At 36.8% G+C, this 17,653-nt stretch overlaps 1 protein-coding gene across 4 annotated transcripts in view; it reads right to left on the reverse strand.

Moving 5' to 3' along the window:
* Positions 1 to 4,901: 4,901 nt before the first annotated feature.
* Positions 4,902 to 17,653, reverse strand: part of COP1 (COP1 E3 ubiquitin ligase) — a 259,243-nt gene continuing 246,491 nt past the window's right edge. For all 4 annotated transcript variants that reach the window (XM_045048918.1, XM_045048920.1, XM_045048921.1 and 1 more), the window contains 2 exons: positions 7,583 to 7,627; positions 4,902 to 5,244 (listed from right to left, as the gene is read on the reverse strand). In XM_045048918.1, the coding sequence (XP_044904853.1) occupies positions 5,227 to 5,244; positions 7,583 to 7,627 (63 nt within the window). In that variant the 3' untranslated portion in view covers positions 4,902 to 5,226. The remainder of the gene's footprint in view (positions 5,245 to 7,582; positions 7,628 to 17,653) is intronic.

A 17,653-nucleotide genomic window follows, 5' to 3' on the forward strand; every position in this document is an offset into this window, starting at 1 on the left:
TATACAATTTCTTAGTCAAAGTTGAGACTCACTCAAACGTCCTCTCAACTCCACGTGTGCCTCTTTTTTAAGTGACAGCCAAAACAGATCATTGCGTTATTCTCGGTGTCCTTCTTCAGCGTCAGCTGGCACTCCTGTCTTGTACTTTGTTTTGTATATACTGAATCTATCCTCATGCTTTTTATTTTTGGTAAACTTTTTATTTTAGAACAGTTTTTTTTTTTAGATTTACAGAAAAACTGCAAAGAAAAAAGAATTCTCATATATCCTACACTGATTTCCCCTATTATTAACATCTCACATTAGCGTGGGACATTTGTTACAATAATCAATCAATACTCATACATTAATACCATCTAAAGCCCATACTTTATTTCTTAGTTTTTAGGTAACGCCCTTTTCTGTTTCACGATCCCATTCAGTCTGTCACATCACATTTCATCATGTCTCCTCAGCTCCTCATAGCGGAGACAGTTTCTTACTTACCTTGTTTGAGGAGTACTGGTTATTTAGTGGGACGTCCCTCAACAGGATTTACCTAATATTTTTCTCATTTTGGCTGGGGTTGAGTTTGGGGAAGGAAAACCACAGAGTTAAAGTGCCATTTTCATTACAATTTATCAAGAGTACTATCAACATGATATAACTTCTTTAAAATTCTGCTTATTTATTTGAGAGAGCGCGCGAGTGGGGTAGGGGCAGAGAGAGAATCCCAAGCAAGCTCCATGCTGTCAGCACAGAGCCTGATTTGGGGCTTGAACTTACGAACCATGAGATCATGACCTGAGCTGAAACCGAGTCTGACGCTTAACTGACTGAGCCACCCAGGCGCCCCAACATGATATAACTTTTGATGTTGATCCTGATCACCTGGCTAAGGTAGTTTGTCAGGCTTCTGCACTGTCAAATTACTTTTTTTCTCTTTCCATACTGTACTCTTACCTATAGAGAACAAATGGTTGGTTACCAGAGGGGAGGGGGGATGGGTGAAATAGGTGAAGGGGACTGAAGAGTGCACTTGTCATGATGAGCACTGCGTAATGTGTAGAACTACTGAATCACTATACTGTACATCTGAGAAAAATATCACACTATATGCTAACTAGAAATTTAAATAAAAACTTTAAAAAGAGACCTACTCAGGGTGCCTGGGCGGTTCAGTTGGGCAGGGGGGCTCAGTCGGTTAAGCATCCGACTCTTGATTTTGGTCAGATCATGATCTCAGCGTCCTGAGATCAAGCCCCATGTTGGGCTCTGTGCTACTAGTGTGGAGAATTCTTGAGATTCTCTCTCTCCCTCTCTCTGCCCCTCCAGCACTTGCTCTCAAAATAAATAAACATTAAAAAAAAAAAACAAACACCTGTTTTCTCTGAAACCAAGTCAATCTGCACAGCTCATACTTTAGGATCCTATTCCCTTAAGGGCGGAGTATCTATGGAATTTGGAATTCTGCCAGGGAAATTTCTCACTTCTCTCCATTTGTTTATTCAATAATTTATTTATAGCAGTAAGTACTCATATTTATATTTTAGGTTATAATCTATAATCCTAGTTTATTTTATTGCTCAAATTGTCCTAGCTTTGGTCACTAGTTGGATCAGTTTCTTTGCATCCCCTGGTCTATAATGTTCCTTTGCTGCTTATAGCTGAACTTACTTGCTCTTCAGAATTCAGCTGACTTCCTCCAGGAAAAAAAACTCCTGATACCCGCCCCTACTTAGTCTCCCACCACTGAGGTTATATGTTGTTCCTACGTACACCTAAATTTACATCTAAAATTTACATCTGCTATGGTACTTCTACACTACTCTCTCTCCCACTGGACAATCAGCTTTTTGAGGGTAGGGATATTTTATTTTATATGCCTAGTATGTAGTACATAGTGCCTCACACAAAGCAGGATCTCAACAAATACTTCTAGAACAATCACTATGGTTTTCTCTTTAGTCCAAAAATATACGCGCGTCTCATATAAACCCGAAGCCACAGAGGAACTGGAAAGTAACCACTCTGGGAAGAACTACAAAGTGTTACTGCTGTGTTTAATGTCAGTCATATAATACAATAGGCTCCAGATCTAAGTTAACAGTTTCTCATGTCTCATTTCTGAATAAGCAGACTTTTCCTATAAACATTTTGAGGAATTACATTAAGAGCAATGGCCAATGACCTTTATATTTAGAGCCAAGGCTAGGTACCTTCTAGTTCTGAGATTAGAGAAGTGGTGTTCCCAAAACAGCACACGGGCATTTTAGCCATGAGGTTCCCAAGAGCCACAACCTGTGGTTGATTGCATAACCACTAAAGAAATCTATTTGCTGAGTTGTATTCTTTGTTGCCACAAATTATTATGAGAAAGTGACTTTAAAAATTAATCAAGAATCTTCTGAGATACAGGAATTAAGACTGTGGTAAACGCCATCTAGCTGAAATAGATTGTTAGGTTGGATCATGCTAAGACCCAGAGGGAGCCACCAGTAACTCTTGACTGATCAGATCACCTCCCTAACTGTACTCTAGCTCCCGTCTGTCCACTCACCATAAAGGAAATCATGTCATTCCACTTAACCGCCCCCGCCACCCCACCCCCCTCCTTTAACTGCTTCTACAACAAAATTCAAATTCCTAACCATGCCCTAGAAGGCTCCACATACCTACTGGTTTCTTCTACAGCTCTGCAGACTCCTCCTAAGGCTCATCTCTTCCTTGCTTAATGGTCCAGCTGTGCTCATCTTGCTGAAGTCATGGCTCAGTACCAGAAATTTTTTGGTGCCTAGTAGCTCAATTGTTTACAAGAATTTTACAACGTTCTTCAATCTTTAATGTTTCTTAAGTATGAGTTGTGTGCCTGAAAATAAAATGAACTATGTCTGAGAAACCCCTACAAATCCACTGAAATATAGATTGAAACATGAAGACCCATATTTCTCTTGAGTTAGAAGTTCTTTTGGTGTTAAAAAAAGCTTTTATTATGTTATTTTTCCAAGAAATAGTGCTATAGTTTGACGTTGACATTAAAGTTAGTCTAACTCAAATTTAAAAATGGTTTCTCCCTACTAACAAAAAAAAGTTAAAACACAAATTTAAATAAAGCACTGCCTTTTAAAAATAATAATTTATTTAAAAATTCAGTCCCTTGATAACTAATAAAGGTAACTTATTGCATCCTTCCAAACATATGGAAATTAACATGACCTTACAATGTTGACAGCTTGAAATAAAACATAAAAAGTCAGACCAAATTAAAAACCGTAATCTTTTATTTAAATGCATTCAAAGGGGCATTAATTCTTTGCTTTCCAATCTGATTTTCTGGACATATCTTTAAGTGAAGAATCTACTTTTGAATATTCTTTCTACATCTTTGCAAAAGATCATTCATTAATCTTAGAAAGGTTGCCTAACATTGTTCTGGTTGACAGGTGTTAATTTTTCAATGATAGTGACCTTTGCTCTCAAAATTGAGTCCAAAAGCTTATCAGGTGCTTAATTCCCCCAAATTAGTAAGATATAATTGTCTTGAAGTTCTGAAAACTGAAAATTTTCACCTAAGTTTGAGGCAAACTTATTTGGTGGTAGAAACTGTACTGAATAGACATAAGACTATTTTTAGTGTCAATTAATCTCATATAATGTGAACATTCATACATTTTGCTACAGAAATATTAATGTGTTTGATAATAGAGTATTGCTCCAGACTTTGTTGGATAGTGTCATGTAATATATAGTATAGGTAGACTATTGACTTTTCTAAAATTCAAAAAGTTCTACCTTCCACAATGCATTTGACCGGAAGGATTCAAAATAATGAAATGTGGACCCAACAATTTTGAGTACAAAGATACAGTGAGATACTCTGATTACCCTTATCATTCATATATTTATTCATATGAAGCTTCTCCAAGTGTCTATTTTTATAAACTTTGTGTGGGGTATGAATTCTGTTTATATCTTTTTCTAAAAATTGTTCACACTTTTAAAGTAGCTCAAACAGAAAACTTCACATTACTTTTGCTTGACCTGCTATTCAAACTACTAACTTCTTCCTTTTTACAAATTGAAAACAGCATGAAATTAACTAGATGGTCTCAGATATTCTATGGTTTGGAAATCTGGGTAACAGGGCTTCAAATTCTTTCCCTGCTAGGTCTGTGGCTGCCTTCCTGCTACAATGGCAGAGCTGCGCGATTATGACGGAGACGACGTGATCTGCAAAGCCTAAGATATTTCCTACCTGGCCCCCTTTACAGTAAGTTTGTTGACCCCCTGCTCAAAGTCACTGCTCAGTCAAGGATGGTACTAACACCTAAGACTATGACTATCTGATAGCTATGATTTTACAATTAAGTTGGTTTTTCTGCATTTAGGGCTGACGGTATGTATAGGTAACATTTCAAAGGCAAAGACAGAAGTAGCTGCCATAGACGGACACCCCCTTTCTGGTTTTTTTTTTAATTAATTTATTTACTTAAGTAATCTCTGCACCCAGTGTGGAACTCAAACTCAAGACCCTGAGATCAAGAGTCACATGCTCTACTGACTGAGCCTGCCAGATGCCCCATTCCCTTTCTATCTGAATGTAGTCTCAACCGGTCAAAATTTAGATTCTTGGCCAGATCTAGAGAGACTGAAGTATGGTACTTGCTGATGATATAAATCCGGTCAGAGAACAAGGAAAGGAATTCATAAGGTAAAGTTATTAATCTTCCCACCTACTACACACATTAAATTCACTGGAAAGAATCCATATACTTTCCATTTATGTTGATATGCAGAATTCCTGAAAGGCTGAGAAATATGGACCTTACAAATTATTCACTGGTACATTATTCTATACTTCATGTGTGTTACTTGAAAAGATGATCTCTTCCCGTCTTTGACAAAGACTTTCCCAGCTCAACTGTGGCTCAATAAACTTTTATTATTTTTTGTTATTTATTTTTATTCAAAAGAATTTGTTTCCCTATCACAAAAATTAGATAACCACACCACCAACAGCAGCAAAGTCCATAGAGTTACATTGATGGTGGAGAGTTCACTGGGTATTCCCAATGTCCCAAATGGCATGAAGGAGAAAAAAATAGGAAAAGAAAAAATATTCAAAACAAATCCAAAACCCATGATGACTTTGGGGAGAGACATCACATGGCAGTTTCTGTCTTCTTTCATTGTCAGCTGCAGATGTATTTCAGCAGGATCAAATACAATTTAACTTGAGTAAACCCTTCATACCAACTCCAGCACCTAATTGGAGGAAAAAAGGATCAGTTTGATAAAATAATTTTAAAATACGTTAACAGTATAAAGAATCTTTACTGTATTATAAATGGAGAACCAAATCAAGACAACTTTTCCCAACTGCTAAAAATGCTAAGGAATGTGAAGGGATGAGACATTGATCCTTTCTTCCTTTCAGTTCAACAGGAACTCTTTCAGATTAGCCACATCTGCAGTCAACTAGGGAGCCTTCCAAGTGAACTACATAAAACATACAGATAAATGAACTTGCTCCTGCACAGCATGGATGTAATGTTTTTGAAATTTATGTTGGTATCTTTCCACATTCTTAAGAAACTTTTAAATACCGCTTCTAAGGATTTTCATCTATTTCTCTCTTCTACTGACTCACAGCTTATAGTGATCAAGGTATACAGAACCTAAAATCTTGCCTTTTCCCATTGCTTCATTCATTTTCCAGTCAATCAGTGATGTCAAGATATTGTGTTAGTTATTCAAGTCCTATCTTATCATACAAGAAAGCTGTGATACTGCTAAAACTGAAAATAATAAGCAGCAGCAGCAGCAATGATCAGTTTTAAAAACAGCTGAAGAAATGTCTAAGAAGGGGCAATTATAAGCCACGGTCAAAAAGATTACGTTAGATGGAGAATGCAGTTCTAGGTGGCAAAGAATTAAAGGAATAACTCTCCCTTCCTGCTGTGCGAAGGCTTAAATTACACCTGTTTCCATGATGCTTTTTGTCTTTATATTTGGCAAGCAGGCTATTTAACAAGAGGTTAATGCTCTTGAACAACATCTGAGATTTGTCACCGAGATTCTCTAAGTACATGTGTAGCTTTGAGCTTTCTGCAGATACGTTAGCAATCGCAATTGCCTCAAAGGCCAAACTGGTTGAAGACTAAGGTGCAGCTTTTTCAATCCATGCCTTGCCACGAGAGTAACATAAGGAGCAACTGAGAGACTACGGAGAACCACTTAAAACAGAGATTCCAAGACCTTTTACCATCTTGTTTGAGATTCCAGAACATAACACTGATCAGTTCAAAACCCTGGCTTTCATTTAAGTTGTCCATGGCTCTCTGGTGAGGCTTTCCAAATAGAGAAACTAGCTGTTTAAGGAGTGCACCACGCAAATTAGACTGCGCAGCTAACAGTGCAGTTCTGAGTCTGCTCAGTTCACCTCCACAGGACAAAGTGTGAGGCTTGGATTGGCTCTCTTGGTGGCCAGGTCATTCTGCACTCAGGAGGAGAGGGAGGAAGCCACGGCAGAATGAAGGCTAAGTGGCATAAGAAACCTATACCTGTTATTTTTAAAAGATCACTTCCTGAGATTTCTAGATCAGCAGAGAATATGTAGAAAGCACTGGCAGCCATAGAATTAGTGCTAATCAAACCCATGTACGAAAACCCTCTTCCAAACTGGTGTTTTGTTTAACACGTTCACTGTTTAGCTCAGGATTGCCCGCATGCCAAGTATCAAATAGTATAATCAGAGAACATTGCTTCCTTGAGCTCCTAACTACAAAGAAAAGCATGTGGAAAGCTATGTATACCTTTGTGACTGAGACTGTGTGCCAAGAGACATTTAAATTTCCAAATTACACTAATGAAATGATCACATGATCACTTTTCAGTGGAACACTGAAATACCTTTTCTTCCCTTCGCGACTGAGGACAACCCTAGTTGTCAGGAAAGAAAAGGAAGACAAACATGAGGAAGAGAAGACTAAAATGTGACCAGATTTTTAAACCTGGTGAAAGTCTCAGCGTCCCTTGCTGTATCTTGGACTTATAGCTGTACCTGCATAATAGAAACAACGGTGCATGGCCCACAGTGAATATTTAATAGTGTTCATCTGTTTTTCACTGTGACCAGCTATCAATCCATTCAGCATTCATATAACCTCTAACAAGTCTTTTTTTCTTTTTTTTAATATATATATTTTTAACATCTATTCACTTTTTGAGAGACAGAGACAGAGTGCGAGCAGGGCAGAGGCAGAGAGAGGGAGACACAGAATCCAAAGCAGGCTCCAGGCTCTGAGCTGTCAGCACAGAGCCTGACGCAGGGCCCGACCTCACGAACCGTGAGACCATGACCCGAGCCAAAGTCGACCGCTTAACTGACTGAACCACCCAGGCGCCCCTAACAAGTCTTTTCCATAGTTGCAAGCTACCTATTCCTTTGCCTTTCAACCAAAGCCATTTCAACCAAAGCCAGACCCATGACTTGGAATGATCTCTAAGGCTTAGTACAACTCCATATTTCTGCGTTATAGCTATAGTCTGTTAGTCTAAGAATGGATCTGAGTTTGAAATAAAGATGTATAAGGTAGCTTACCTTAATTGTACCCTGACTGTTAGCAGCAATCAGCACATTGGACTCCTAGAAAAGAAGAAGAACTTTTAGAGTACAGAGAAGGATTTCCTGGAGGGCAGTACAAGAAAGTAATTTCCTCTTCATCTTTCTTTCTTCACTTCCCCCTAAGACACCAATAGAATCTGAAGTGAATAACCAACTTTAACATGTTTTAACTATGAATTTTAAACACAAAATCCCATCTTTTAAGGATTAAGTTTGAATAGAAAAATAAAATTGGAAGCAGAGTAGGAAACTTTCAAATGTAAAGAAAACAAAGAGAAAAATAGATTGCACTGGAAGAGAGGCCAAGAGAAACAAAGACTGAAATACAACAAAAAATGATAATAATTTGAGAAAAACAAAGTGCATGATCCTTTCCATGGAAAACTCTCCTTTCACATAGAATACCAGTAATTGATGTAAATGCTGGTCAACATCTCTGGCAGAAATTTCTATGGAGGGTTACTTCATATCAGGAAAACAGCAAAAAAAGGTGAATATTCATCTGTCAGAAGAAAGGCCATCTTCCCTTTTAATTCTTCAATCATTCAGTAGATGCTTTTTTTAAAATTTTTTTTAAGTTTTATTTATTTTGAGAGAGAGAGAACAAGTGGGGGAGGGGCAGGAGAGAGAAGGAGCTAGAATCCCAAGCAGGCTCTGAGCCATCAGCACAGAGCCCAATGTGGGGCTTGAACTCACGAACTGTGAAGTCATGACCTGAGCCGAAACCAAGAGTCAGATGCTTAACCAACTGAGCCACCCAGGTGCCCCAGTACATGCATTTTTAATAACTTTGGTGATTACTTTAGTAGAATTTATGTGGTAATGTATTTTTTTATATCGTAAGTCTTAGGAGAGAAAAAACATTTCTCTGAAGGTAGGAAGAGTAGGAAAAGGAATGGACAAGACTGAGTTTACTAGAGAGAATCTCATTAAGTAAGAAGAGTTGGGACATGCCTCCTACTGGAAACAGAGAGTTTAGTAGGGCTCTAGAACTTGGAAGTGTATAGAAGTCTTTTTGCTTTTCAGGGTAGGCTGCTAAAAGGAGGTAAACAGACTCAAAACTGACACAGAGGCCACATGGCTAATGGAAAGACCAAGTCCAAATAGTATCTATGAGAAACAAATAAAGTGGTAAAACCTCAATGAAAGACAGGCTCTGCCAGATATCCTACAGGCTTCATGACAAAGTGACAAAGAGAAGAAAGAAATTGATTTGTATGCTGGGAACGTTACTTTAGCCAACAGGAGTTAAACTTTAGTTTCTTTGACAGATGAAATCTGTGCTCTATAAACTTACACATTTCTATTTTTTAACTTTTGCTTTGATTCCAGGTAAAGCTACTCTTGAAAAATGCTCATCTTGTTGCTACTGGTGTAAGAGAAAATAAATTCTTCCACTATGCCCAAAATTTTGGGGATCAGAATATTCCCTGGATGGAACAGCCATCAACAGTCATAGCTGTATGAAGAAGTGATAAAGACATGTTTTCTCTGGGGTTTAGCATGGGAAATGCTGATGATAGGGTTCAGGGCACACAACCCCAAAATATGGCACCTTGTCATACCTGAATATTTTAAGCTGAAAGAGTTTGAGAAAACAGCAGAAGCAGGAAAGTCTCTTTGGCCTCCCACTCACTTCACCCCTCTTTCCTGAAACAAGTCATAAAACCCTCATGCGAGAGGCCCTCCTTGTACCCAGAGTAAAGAAGCATCCTTATCTCCAAAGACAAAGGGAGACCCAAAGGGAATATGAACAAACAGGACTTGCCAAGTTTCTCCCAATTTTCAACAATTACCTCATACTCCTTAACCTATCCACATCTCTCACCACTACCTACTCTTTACCACACCTAGCATAAAATACCCAGGTCTGTTTCTTTGGGTTTTCATTTCCTTATGAAGCCTTCCACATCATGTAAAACTTCTATTAGATTAATTTGTATGGTTTTCTCCTGTTAATCTCTCTTGTCTAGTTTTTAGACCTAGCCAGGGGCCCTATCTAAGTGGGTTAAACTTTTTCCTCCCCTATACTGATATTTTCCTAGCTGAGGTTTTCCCCTTAAATCAGCACATGTATTTTTAAAAATAGTTTAACACAAGTAATATAGTATTCACTATTAAGTTAGTTTCAGTATTTACTTTGGGGAATTATGGGTTACTTCCGGGACTCAATGAGTATAGAATTAATACTTCCATATGGGGGTAGGGTGACAGGGCAGAAGAAACATTTGGGATTTGGGATTTATTTACTCTTTTAGTGACTGGAATTAAGAAAGTGGTTGGAATGAGTCTGGGGTGTCCTTAGTTAATATAAGAACTCTCTCTGTGCTGGTCAAGAGGCAGAATTTCTATGCCTACCTCAGAAAACAAAAGAAGCACTGTGTGGGATCATGCAGGTTTCTTTCTAGCAAGAATTTTAAACAAGCTATGTGATATCACAACTGCCACCAATGGGCCCAGAAATGCTTGTTCTGTGAACACCTTCCAGAAATGAAGCTACAAATAGCACTGATCAATCTAATCTCTGCTTGAGGAAAAGACTCCAGTCTCTAAGAAAGCAACTGTCACCCATTCATTTGATGTTGCAGTCACCAAGAACTGCTCCCTCTGCTATGGGAACACACAATGTCAGGATGATGGAAAATTTATAGCCCAAAGCTCTCCTCTCTTTCTGCCATTTTGGTTCTAGTCACCTCTGATATATATATATGTATACATTTATGTATTTATGTATTTATATATTTATATGTATGTATGTATGTATGTATGTATGTATGTATGTATGTAGGCTACATACCCAGTGTGGAGCCCAATGTTGGGCTTGAAGTCACAACCCTGAGATCAAGACCAGAGCTGAGATCAAGTCAGACACACAACCAACTGAGCCACTCAGGTGCCCCTAGTCACCTCTAACACAAAGGATGAAGGCAGAGAAACCTGGGGAGATAAGGACTCACTCTGGGGGAAGGGCGGGGGTTGGGGAGAGATGTACTTCTACCAGTTATAGACATTATAAATTATATAATTCAAACTTCTAATTTTTGGTGGAAGAAAAGCTTGGAAAAGCATGGTATGTTATCATACAGTTTGAAAAACTGAGCTTAACATAAGTAAGAGAATATAATCTAGTCAGATCATCACATAAGAGGAGTTTGAAGTCTATATACTTACTACACTAAACCGAAGAAAGAAGTTATCTAATAACTATCCAAAATGAATAAACAATGTTGATTGTAACCTCAGGACTATCATGGCATTAATAGATGTTGCCATATTAAATGCTACCTGAGGGTTAACTCTAACATCTTTTCCTGTGGAAACAGATAGACATCTCATTTACAAATAAGCCAACATAGGTGCCCAGTTGGAACTGCCTTTGGGACTAACATACAGGTGAAAGGGTGTCCTAAGACCTCCTAGAAGCACTGAAAACTATTCAAACTAACAAACAATGAAAGAAAAATAACAGCTTTACATCTCAGTATGCCCCTCCCTCCGAAGACCAGGAACTTTTAAAGGGATTTAGGATTAAACTTTCAGACAGCCAGATATTAGCTTAAGATAAAGTAACTTTTGCATGCAACAGAAAAAGAAAACCAGGTATTTTACTTCAGCATAGAGGTATCAAAGCGATAAGTACAAGATTATTACTGTAGTTTTGAGCGATTCTTGTGTGCATTTTGAGTAACTGGTAATTCTTAGCTATAGCTGAAGTCTGCTAGAGCCCTAATGTATGTAAGTTCTGGCTCAATGGGTTGCTTTTACCTGCTAAATAAAATTAAAATGCCAGCCAGTGGGGCACCTAGGTGGCTCAGTTGCGAGTCCATTGAGCATTGGACTCTTAATTTGGCTCAGGTCATGATCCCAGGGTTATGGGATCCACACTGAGCATGGAGCCTGCTTAAGATTCAATCTTTCAGGGCGCCTGGGTGGCTCAGTCGGTTAAGTGTCTGACTCTAGGTTTTGGCTCAGGTCATGATCTCACGGTGTGTGAGTTCGGGCCCATATCAGGCTCTTCACCAACAGTGGGAAGCCTGCTTGGGGATTCTCTCTCTCTCTCTTTCTCTCTGTCCCCCCACCCCCTTCCCCACTTGCTCTTTGTCTCTCTCTCTCTCTCTCTCTTATCTGTTCCTGCCTCTCTCCCCGCCTCACACATTCTCTTTCCCTCTAAAATAAAAATAAACAAATAAAAATAATAAAAATAATAATTGGGATTTTATTTTAAAAAATAAAATAAAATGCCAACCAGTAATTCTCATTTTTTCCCTCTTTCTTAAAAACTGGCAGTTTTGCTGCAAAATTCTCTTTAAGGTTAAGCTAATAATATACCTATCTTCTTAACTGTACAGTGATTAAAAAAGACAATGGGAAAATTAGCAGTAAGTCTTTTATGAAAACAGAAGACACATACACAAACATACACCAACTTGCTTAAAGTCAGTGTAAACTTATTTATCCCGAAACAAAACTAGCATCCACTGGAACAGTTTTGTCTTTACTAGCTTGCCTAGAAAAGTGCCATTATAGCTAATATGAGCAGGATGAGAAATAAGTTATTCACTTAGTTTGCTATTGAAGGATTTATTCTTAGAGATGGACATAACTGATTTTAAATGAGAAATAATTTTACTATAGAAATGAATGTTAAAAAAAAAAATTTCCATTTCTGGCAGTGACAGAGTAAATGGAATGGATTTGCCGTCTTCCTGTAAGGAACCAGAAAGCTGAACAAAATCTGTAAGACAGCACTGGATAACAGGCAGTACAGGACTATCATCCTTTATAAGAAGGGAAACCAATGAGGAGAGTGCTAGAATTGCCCTGGCTTTCTGCTTGGAGGCAAGTTCTGAGCTACATGGCAAGAGGAATCCATATAAGAGCCCAGAGGAATCTAAGCAGACCACAGTAGATTTATCAAATTGAGGAAACAGATAAAGTTCGGAGTATTTGTACGGCAGCTGGAACTTGTAGGGCAAACTATCACAGAGGAGAAAGTACATAGAAGTAGAGCTCAGGAATCTGCATAGGGGTCCCCTTGACTGTAAGTTATTATAACAAACCACATATGAATAGGGTAAAACTACACAAGGCCAGGAAAATAACAACGAACAGGGAAAGCACAACTACTGAGAATCTAGAACACTATCAAATGCCAGACTTCACGCAGAGTCAAGAGATGATTGAGTTTTGAGGAGCCAGAGTGAAGAGACCTCACTGAACATTTAGGGCGCTCAGTAAAGTCCCCAGATGGGTCATTCCTTGTTAGTAGGGTTAGATTAGCCTTAAAGTAAATGCTTCTCTAGACCAGGGACAGGCAATCTATAGCTTACAGGCCAAACCAGCCCATGGGCTATATTTTGTTTTTCAGTTTTAATGGAACACAGTCATGATAATTTGATTTTATATTATCTCTGGCTGTTCCTGCACTACAGTAGCAGAGTTGAGGAACTGCAACCAAGACCATATGGTCTGTAAAGCCTAAAATATTTGCAATGCGGTTCTTTAAGAAAATGTTTGCTGATTGGCACTTTAGAGTCACCTTAATAAAATTTAAAAACAAGTGTCCAAAAACCATGTCTATCTCCAAAAACAACCTTCCATTGAAACATACATTCATATTATTTTTTAAATATATAATTGATTTAAAATTTTTTTTATTTTAAAGTAATCTCTATACCCAGTGTAGGGCTCGAACTCACAACTCCATGATCAAGAGTTGCACATTCTATTGACTGAACCAGCCAGACACGCCCAAGTTTTAATACTCTGAAAAAAATTCAACAAAATCCAGCATTCATAATGTTGAGCACTGAAAAGACCAAAAGCATGACCTATAACCAGGGGAGGGGAATCAATGAATAGAAACAGATCCAGAAATGATAAAGACAATGGAAGCAGCAAATGAGGATTTATAAAGCAGATATAACCATACTCAAGTATTTAAAGAAACAGTGAACTTAAGAGAAATGGAAGACATAATTATAAAACCCAAATGGAATTCTCCACCTGAAAAGTACAGTATCTCAAATAAAAAATTCACTGGATAGACATAACAATGGATGAAACAGTGGAGAATAAAACACCAAGAAGTTTGACACAGGGAAAAAGAAAATCCAAATTGAAGAATAAGGGGAAAAGACTGGAAAGGTTAAAAAAAAAAAAAAAAGAGCATTTGTGAGACCAACAGGACAATATGCAATCTAATATATGTGTAACAGTAATTGTAATTCTGAATAGAGTAGGGGCAGAAAAAAGTATATAAAGATAGAAGGCTAAAAATTTTCCAAAACTGAAAATTTTATATAAAATACCACCACATCAAGGCAAATCATAAATTGCTAAAAATGTGTAAGAAAGAAAATCTTGAAAACTGCCAGAGGAAAAAAAGACATTACATACTGAAGAACAAGACCACCAATTTGTCATCAGAAGCAATGCAAGCCAATAAGACAGCATCTTTAAGGTAATGAGGAAGAAAACTGTCAACCTAGAAAGATTATGCAGAAGTAAAAGATTATTTTCAAAGAACTAAAGCTGAGATAGCAGCAGATCTGCACTGTAAGAAATTGTTAAAGTTCTTATACCACATGAAAATTCAGATCTAAACTGAAAGATGAAGAGTGCTGTAAATGACCAATATGTGGGTAATGATCAAAGATATTTGCTCTCTTGTTGTTTAAGTTTCTTAACAGATAACTGCCTGTTTAAAGCAAAAATAATAACAATGCATTACGGTTATTATAAACAGAAGTAACATATGACAGCAAAAGTACACAGGATAAAATAGGAAAACAGAAGTATACTGTTCATAATGCATAAAGTGGTATAATCTGAAGAAAGACTGTGGCAAGTTAAATATGAATATTATAAACCTTAGAGAAACCATTAGAAAAGTATAGAATTAGTATAGCTAATAAACTAGTAAAGGGAACAAAATGAATTACAAAAAGAACAGAAATGAGGGACATGGGGATAGAACACACAGAATAAATAGAAAACAAATAGCAAGATGGTAGACAAATATCCAACCATAGTGATAAGTAAATGTAAATGGTCTAAATACTGTACTGCTATGAAAAGGCAGAGACTGTTAAGACTTGATAAAAGAACCAGACCAGTTCTGTGCTGTCCATAAAACACACATTCAAAAAAACCAACCAAACAAACAAAAAAAACACGGGTGCCTGGGTGGCTCAGTTGATTAAGCATCTGACTTTGGCTCAGGTCGTGACCTCATGGATCATGGGTTCAAGCCCTGCGTCAGGCTCTGTGCGGACAGCTCAGAGCCTAGAGCCTGCTTTGGATTCGGATCCTGTGTCTCCTTCTCTCTCTGCCTCTCTCTCTCTCAAAAATAAATAAATATTAAACAAAGAAAATTTTTAAAGATACAAAGTAAAAGGAGAAAAAAATATCTCACGCAAATATTAACATAAGAATGCCAGAATGGCTCTACTAATATCAGAAAAAACAGACGTCAGGACAAAGAATATGACCAGGGATAAAAGGGGACATTTTATATTTAAATAAGAGTCAATCAATTTTTAAAAACCTAAATGCATATATATCTAAAATTGAGCTTCAAAATACACAAAGCAAAACTGACAGAATTGAATGGAACAGATAAGTCCACACTTGGGTTTGGAGACTTCAATACTCTTCTGTTAATAATTCAAAGAATAAGCAGACAGAAAATCAAAGACAAAAAAGATTTGAATCATACTACCAAAAACAAATTGAGCAAATTAATATTTACATAAATCTTACTTAAACGGCAAAAACTATACATTCTTTTCTTTCTTCAATATTTATTTTAAGAGAGAGAGCAAGAGCGCATGCAAGTGGGGAAGGGGAAAGAAAGAATCCTAAACAGGCTCCGCACTGTCAGCCAAGAGCCTGACACGGGGCTCAATCCCACAAACCGTGAGATCATGACACTTGAGCCGAAATTAAGAGTCAGATGCTTAACTGACTGAGCCACCGAGGAGCCTCTATATGTTCTTTTCAAGTGCATGTGAACTATTCACCAAGACAGACAATATGCCAGACCATTAAACACAGCTCAATAAACTTAAAAGACTGAAATTATGCAACTATGTTCTCTGACTGAACAAAAGTATAAAACAATAGAAAGAAGACATCTAAAACAATCTCTAAATATTTGGAAATTTAAAAACACACCCTTAAATAACCCAGGGCTCAAATAAGAACTCATAAGGAAATAAGAACACAACATATCAAAATTTGTATAATGTAGCCACAACAGCACTTAGATAGAAAACTTTATCTCTAAATGCTTATAAGAATAAAGCAGAAAGGTTTAACATCAATGATATAATAACATGCAGCTTAAGAAGCTAAAAAAAAAAGCACATTATATAAACATAAACATGATGATAATAAAAAGCAGAATCAATAAGATAAAAATAGTTAAAATTATTAAAAACAAAAGCTAGTGCATGAAATAAAATTGATAACCTTCTACAAAAAAGATAAAGAATATGTAAGTTAACAATATCAGAAATGAATGAGGGGATATCACTAGCTTCCTTCAGTTATTAAAAGGATAGAGAATAAACACAAACAACTTTATGCCAAGAAAACTCACAGGCACTGTAATGTATAAATTCTATGAAATCTGCAAATTCTCAAATATGACAGAAGAAAGAAGAAGTCAGAATACAGAGGAAAAAGGAACCCTTCCAAACTTAGTTTGTAAGTCAAAGTCAGAGAAAAATATCATTCCAATTGCCTTCATAAATAGATACAAAAACCCTTAACAAAATACCAGTAAACAGGGGTGCCTGGGTAGCTCACTTGGTTGAGCATCCCACTCTTGATTTCAGCTCAGGTCATGATCTCACGGTTTGTGGGATCGAGCACCGCATCAGGCTCTGTGCTGACAGTGCTGAGCCTTGTTGGGATTCTCTCTCTTCCTCTCTCTCTGCCCCTACCCAGGTCACTCTCACTCTCTCTCTCAAAATAAATAAACATTCTTTAAAAAAAAAAAAAAAAGGGCATTACATTAAAAAAAAAAAAACAGTAAACAGAATTTTGCCATATACAAAAAGAATAATGCATCATATCCAAGTGGGATTTATTCAGATATTCTGATTGGCTTAATATATAAAAATAAAATCAATGAATGTAATCCACCATTTTAAATAGTACAGAAAAATCATGTAGTCATAACTGACAGAAAATGCATTGGACAGAATTTAATACCTATTCGTAATAAAAACTCTCAGCAAACAAAGAACAAAAAGGAATTCCCTTAAGGTGATAAGGAATTCCTATGAAGAACTTTTAGCTAACATCATATTTAATGGTGAAATGCTGAACTCTTTCTCTTTCAGGCTGGAGGCAAAGGGAGCCATGCTTGCTTTCATCACTCCTATTCAACACTGTATTAGAGGTCCTACACCATGTAATAGTCAGGAAGAAGAAAGAAAAAGCACACAAATGAGAAATGAAGAAGTTATCTTTATTTGTAAATGACATGATTATGCAGAAAATATTAACAAATCTTCCAAAAAGCTGCTAAAACTAATAAACCAATCTAGCAGGGTTGTCAGATATGATGTCATTATCTAAACACCAATATACAGTATTTCTATAAATTAGCAATGAATAATTAGTAAATGGATTTTTTTTAAATACCATTTGTAATGACATCAAATACATGAACCACTTAAAGGCTAAAATACGCATAAGACCTACACACTGAAAATTATAAAACAATGTTGAAAAATATCAAAGAACACCTAAATAGATGGACAGAAATACTATGTTCATGGACTTTCATAAAATAAGAATGGTTTTATGTGTAAACCTTGGTATTCACTCTGATAAACTTTTAACTAGAAGAAAGATACCTATTAAACAAAATCAGAATATAGCCCTTTTCATATTTTTCCTCAACTCTTAAGCATTATGTAAAACTGATTTCTCCTCTCAGAATGAGACTAAATAATTTTGTAGGAAAAAAGTGGAAATAAAAAATTTTATGTTAACAAATTTGAATATTTAAACCAAGTAGAAAAATTCTTA

The sequence above is a fragment of the Felis catus genome, chromosome F1 (assembly GCF_018350175.1).
Source record: "Felis catus isolate Fca126 chromosome F1, F.catus_Fca126_mat1.0, whole genome shotgun sequence".
Classification (NCBI taxonomy): Eukaryota; Metazoa; Chordata; class Mammalia; order Carnivora; family Felidae; genus Felis; species Felis catus.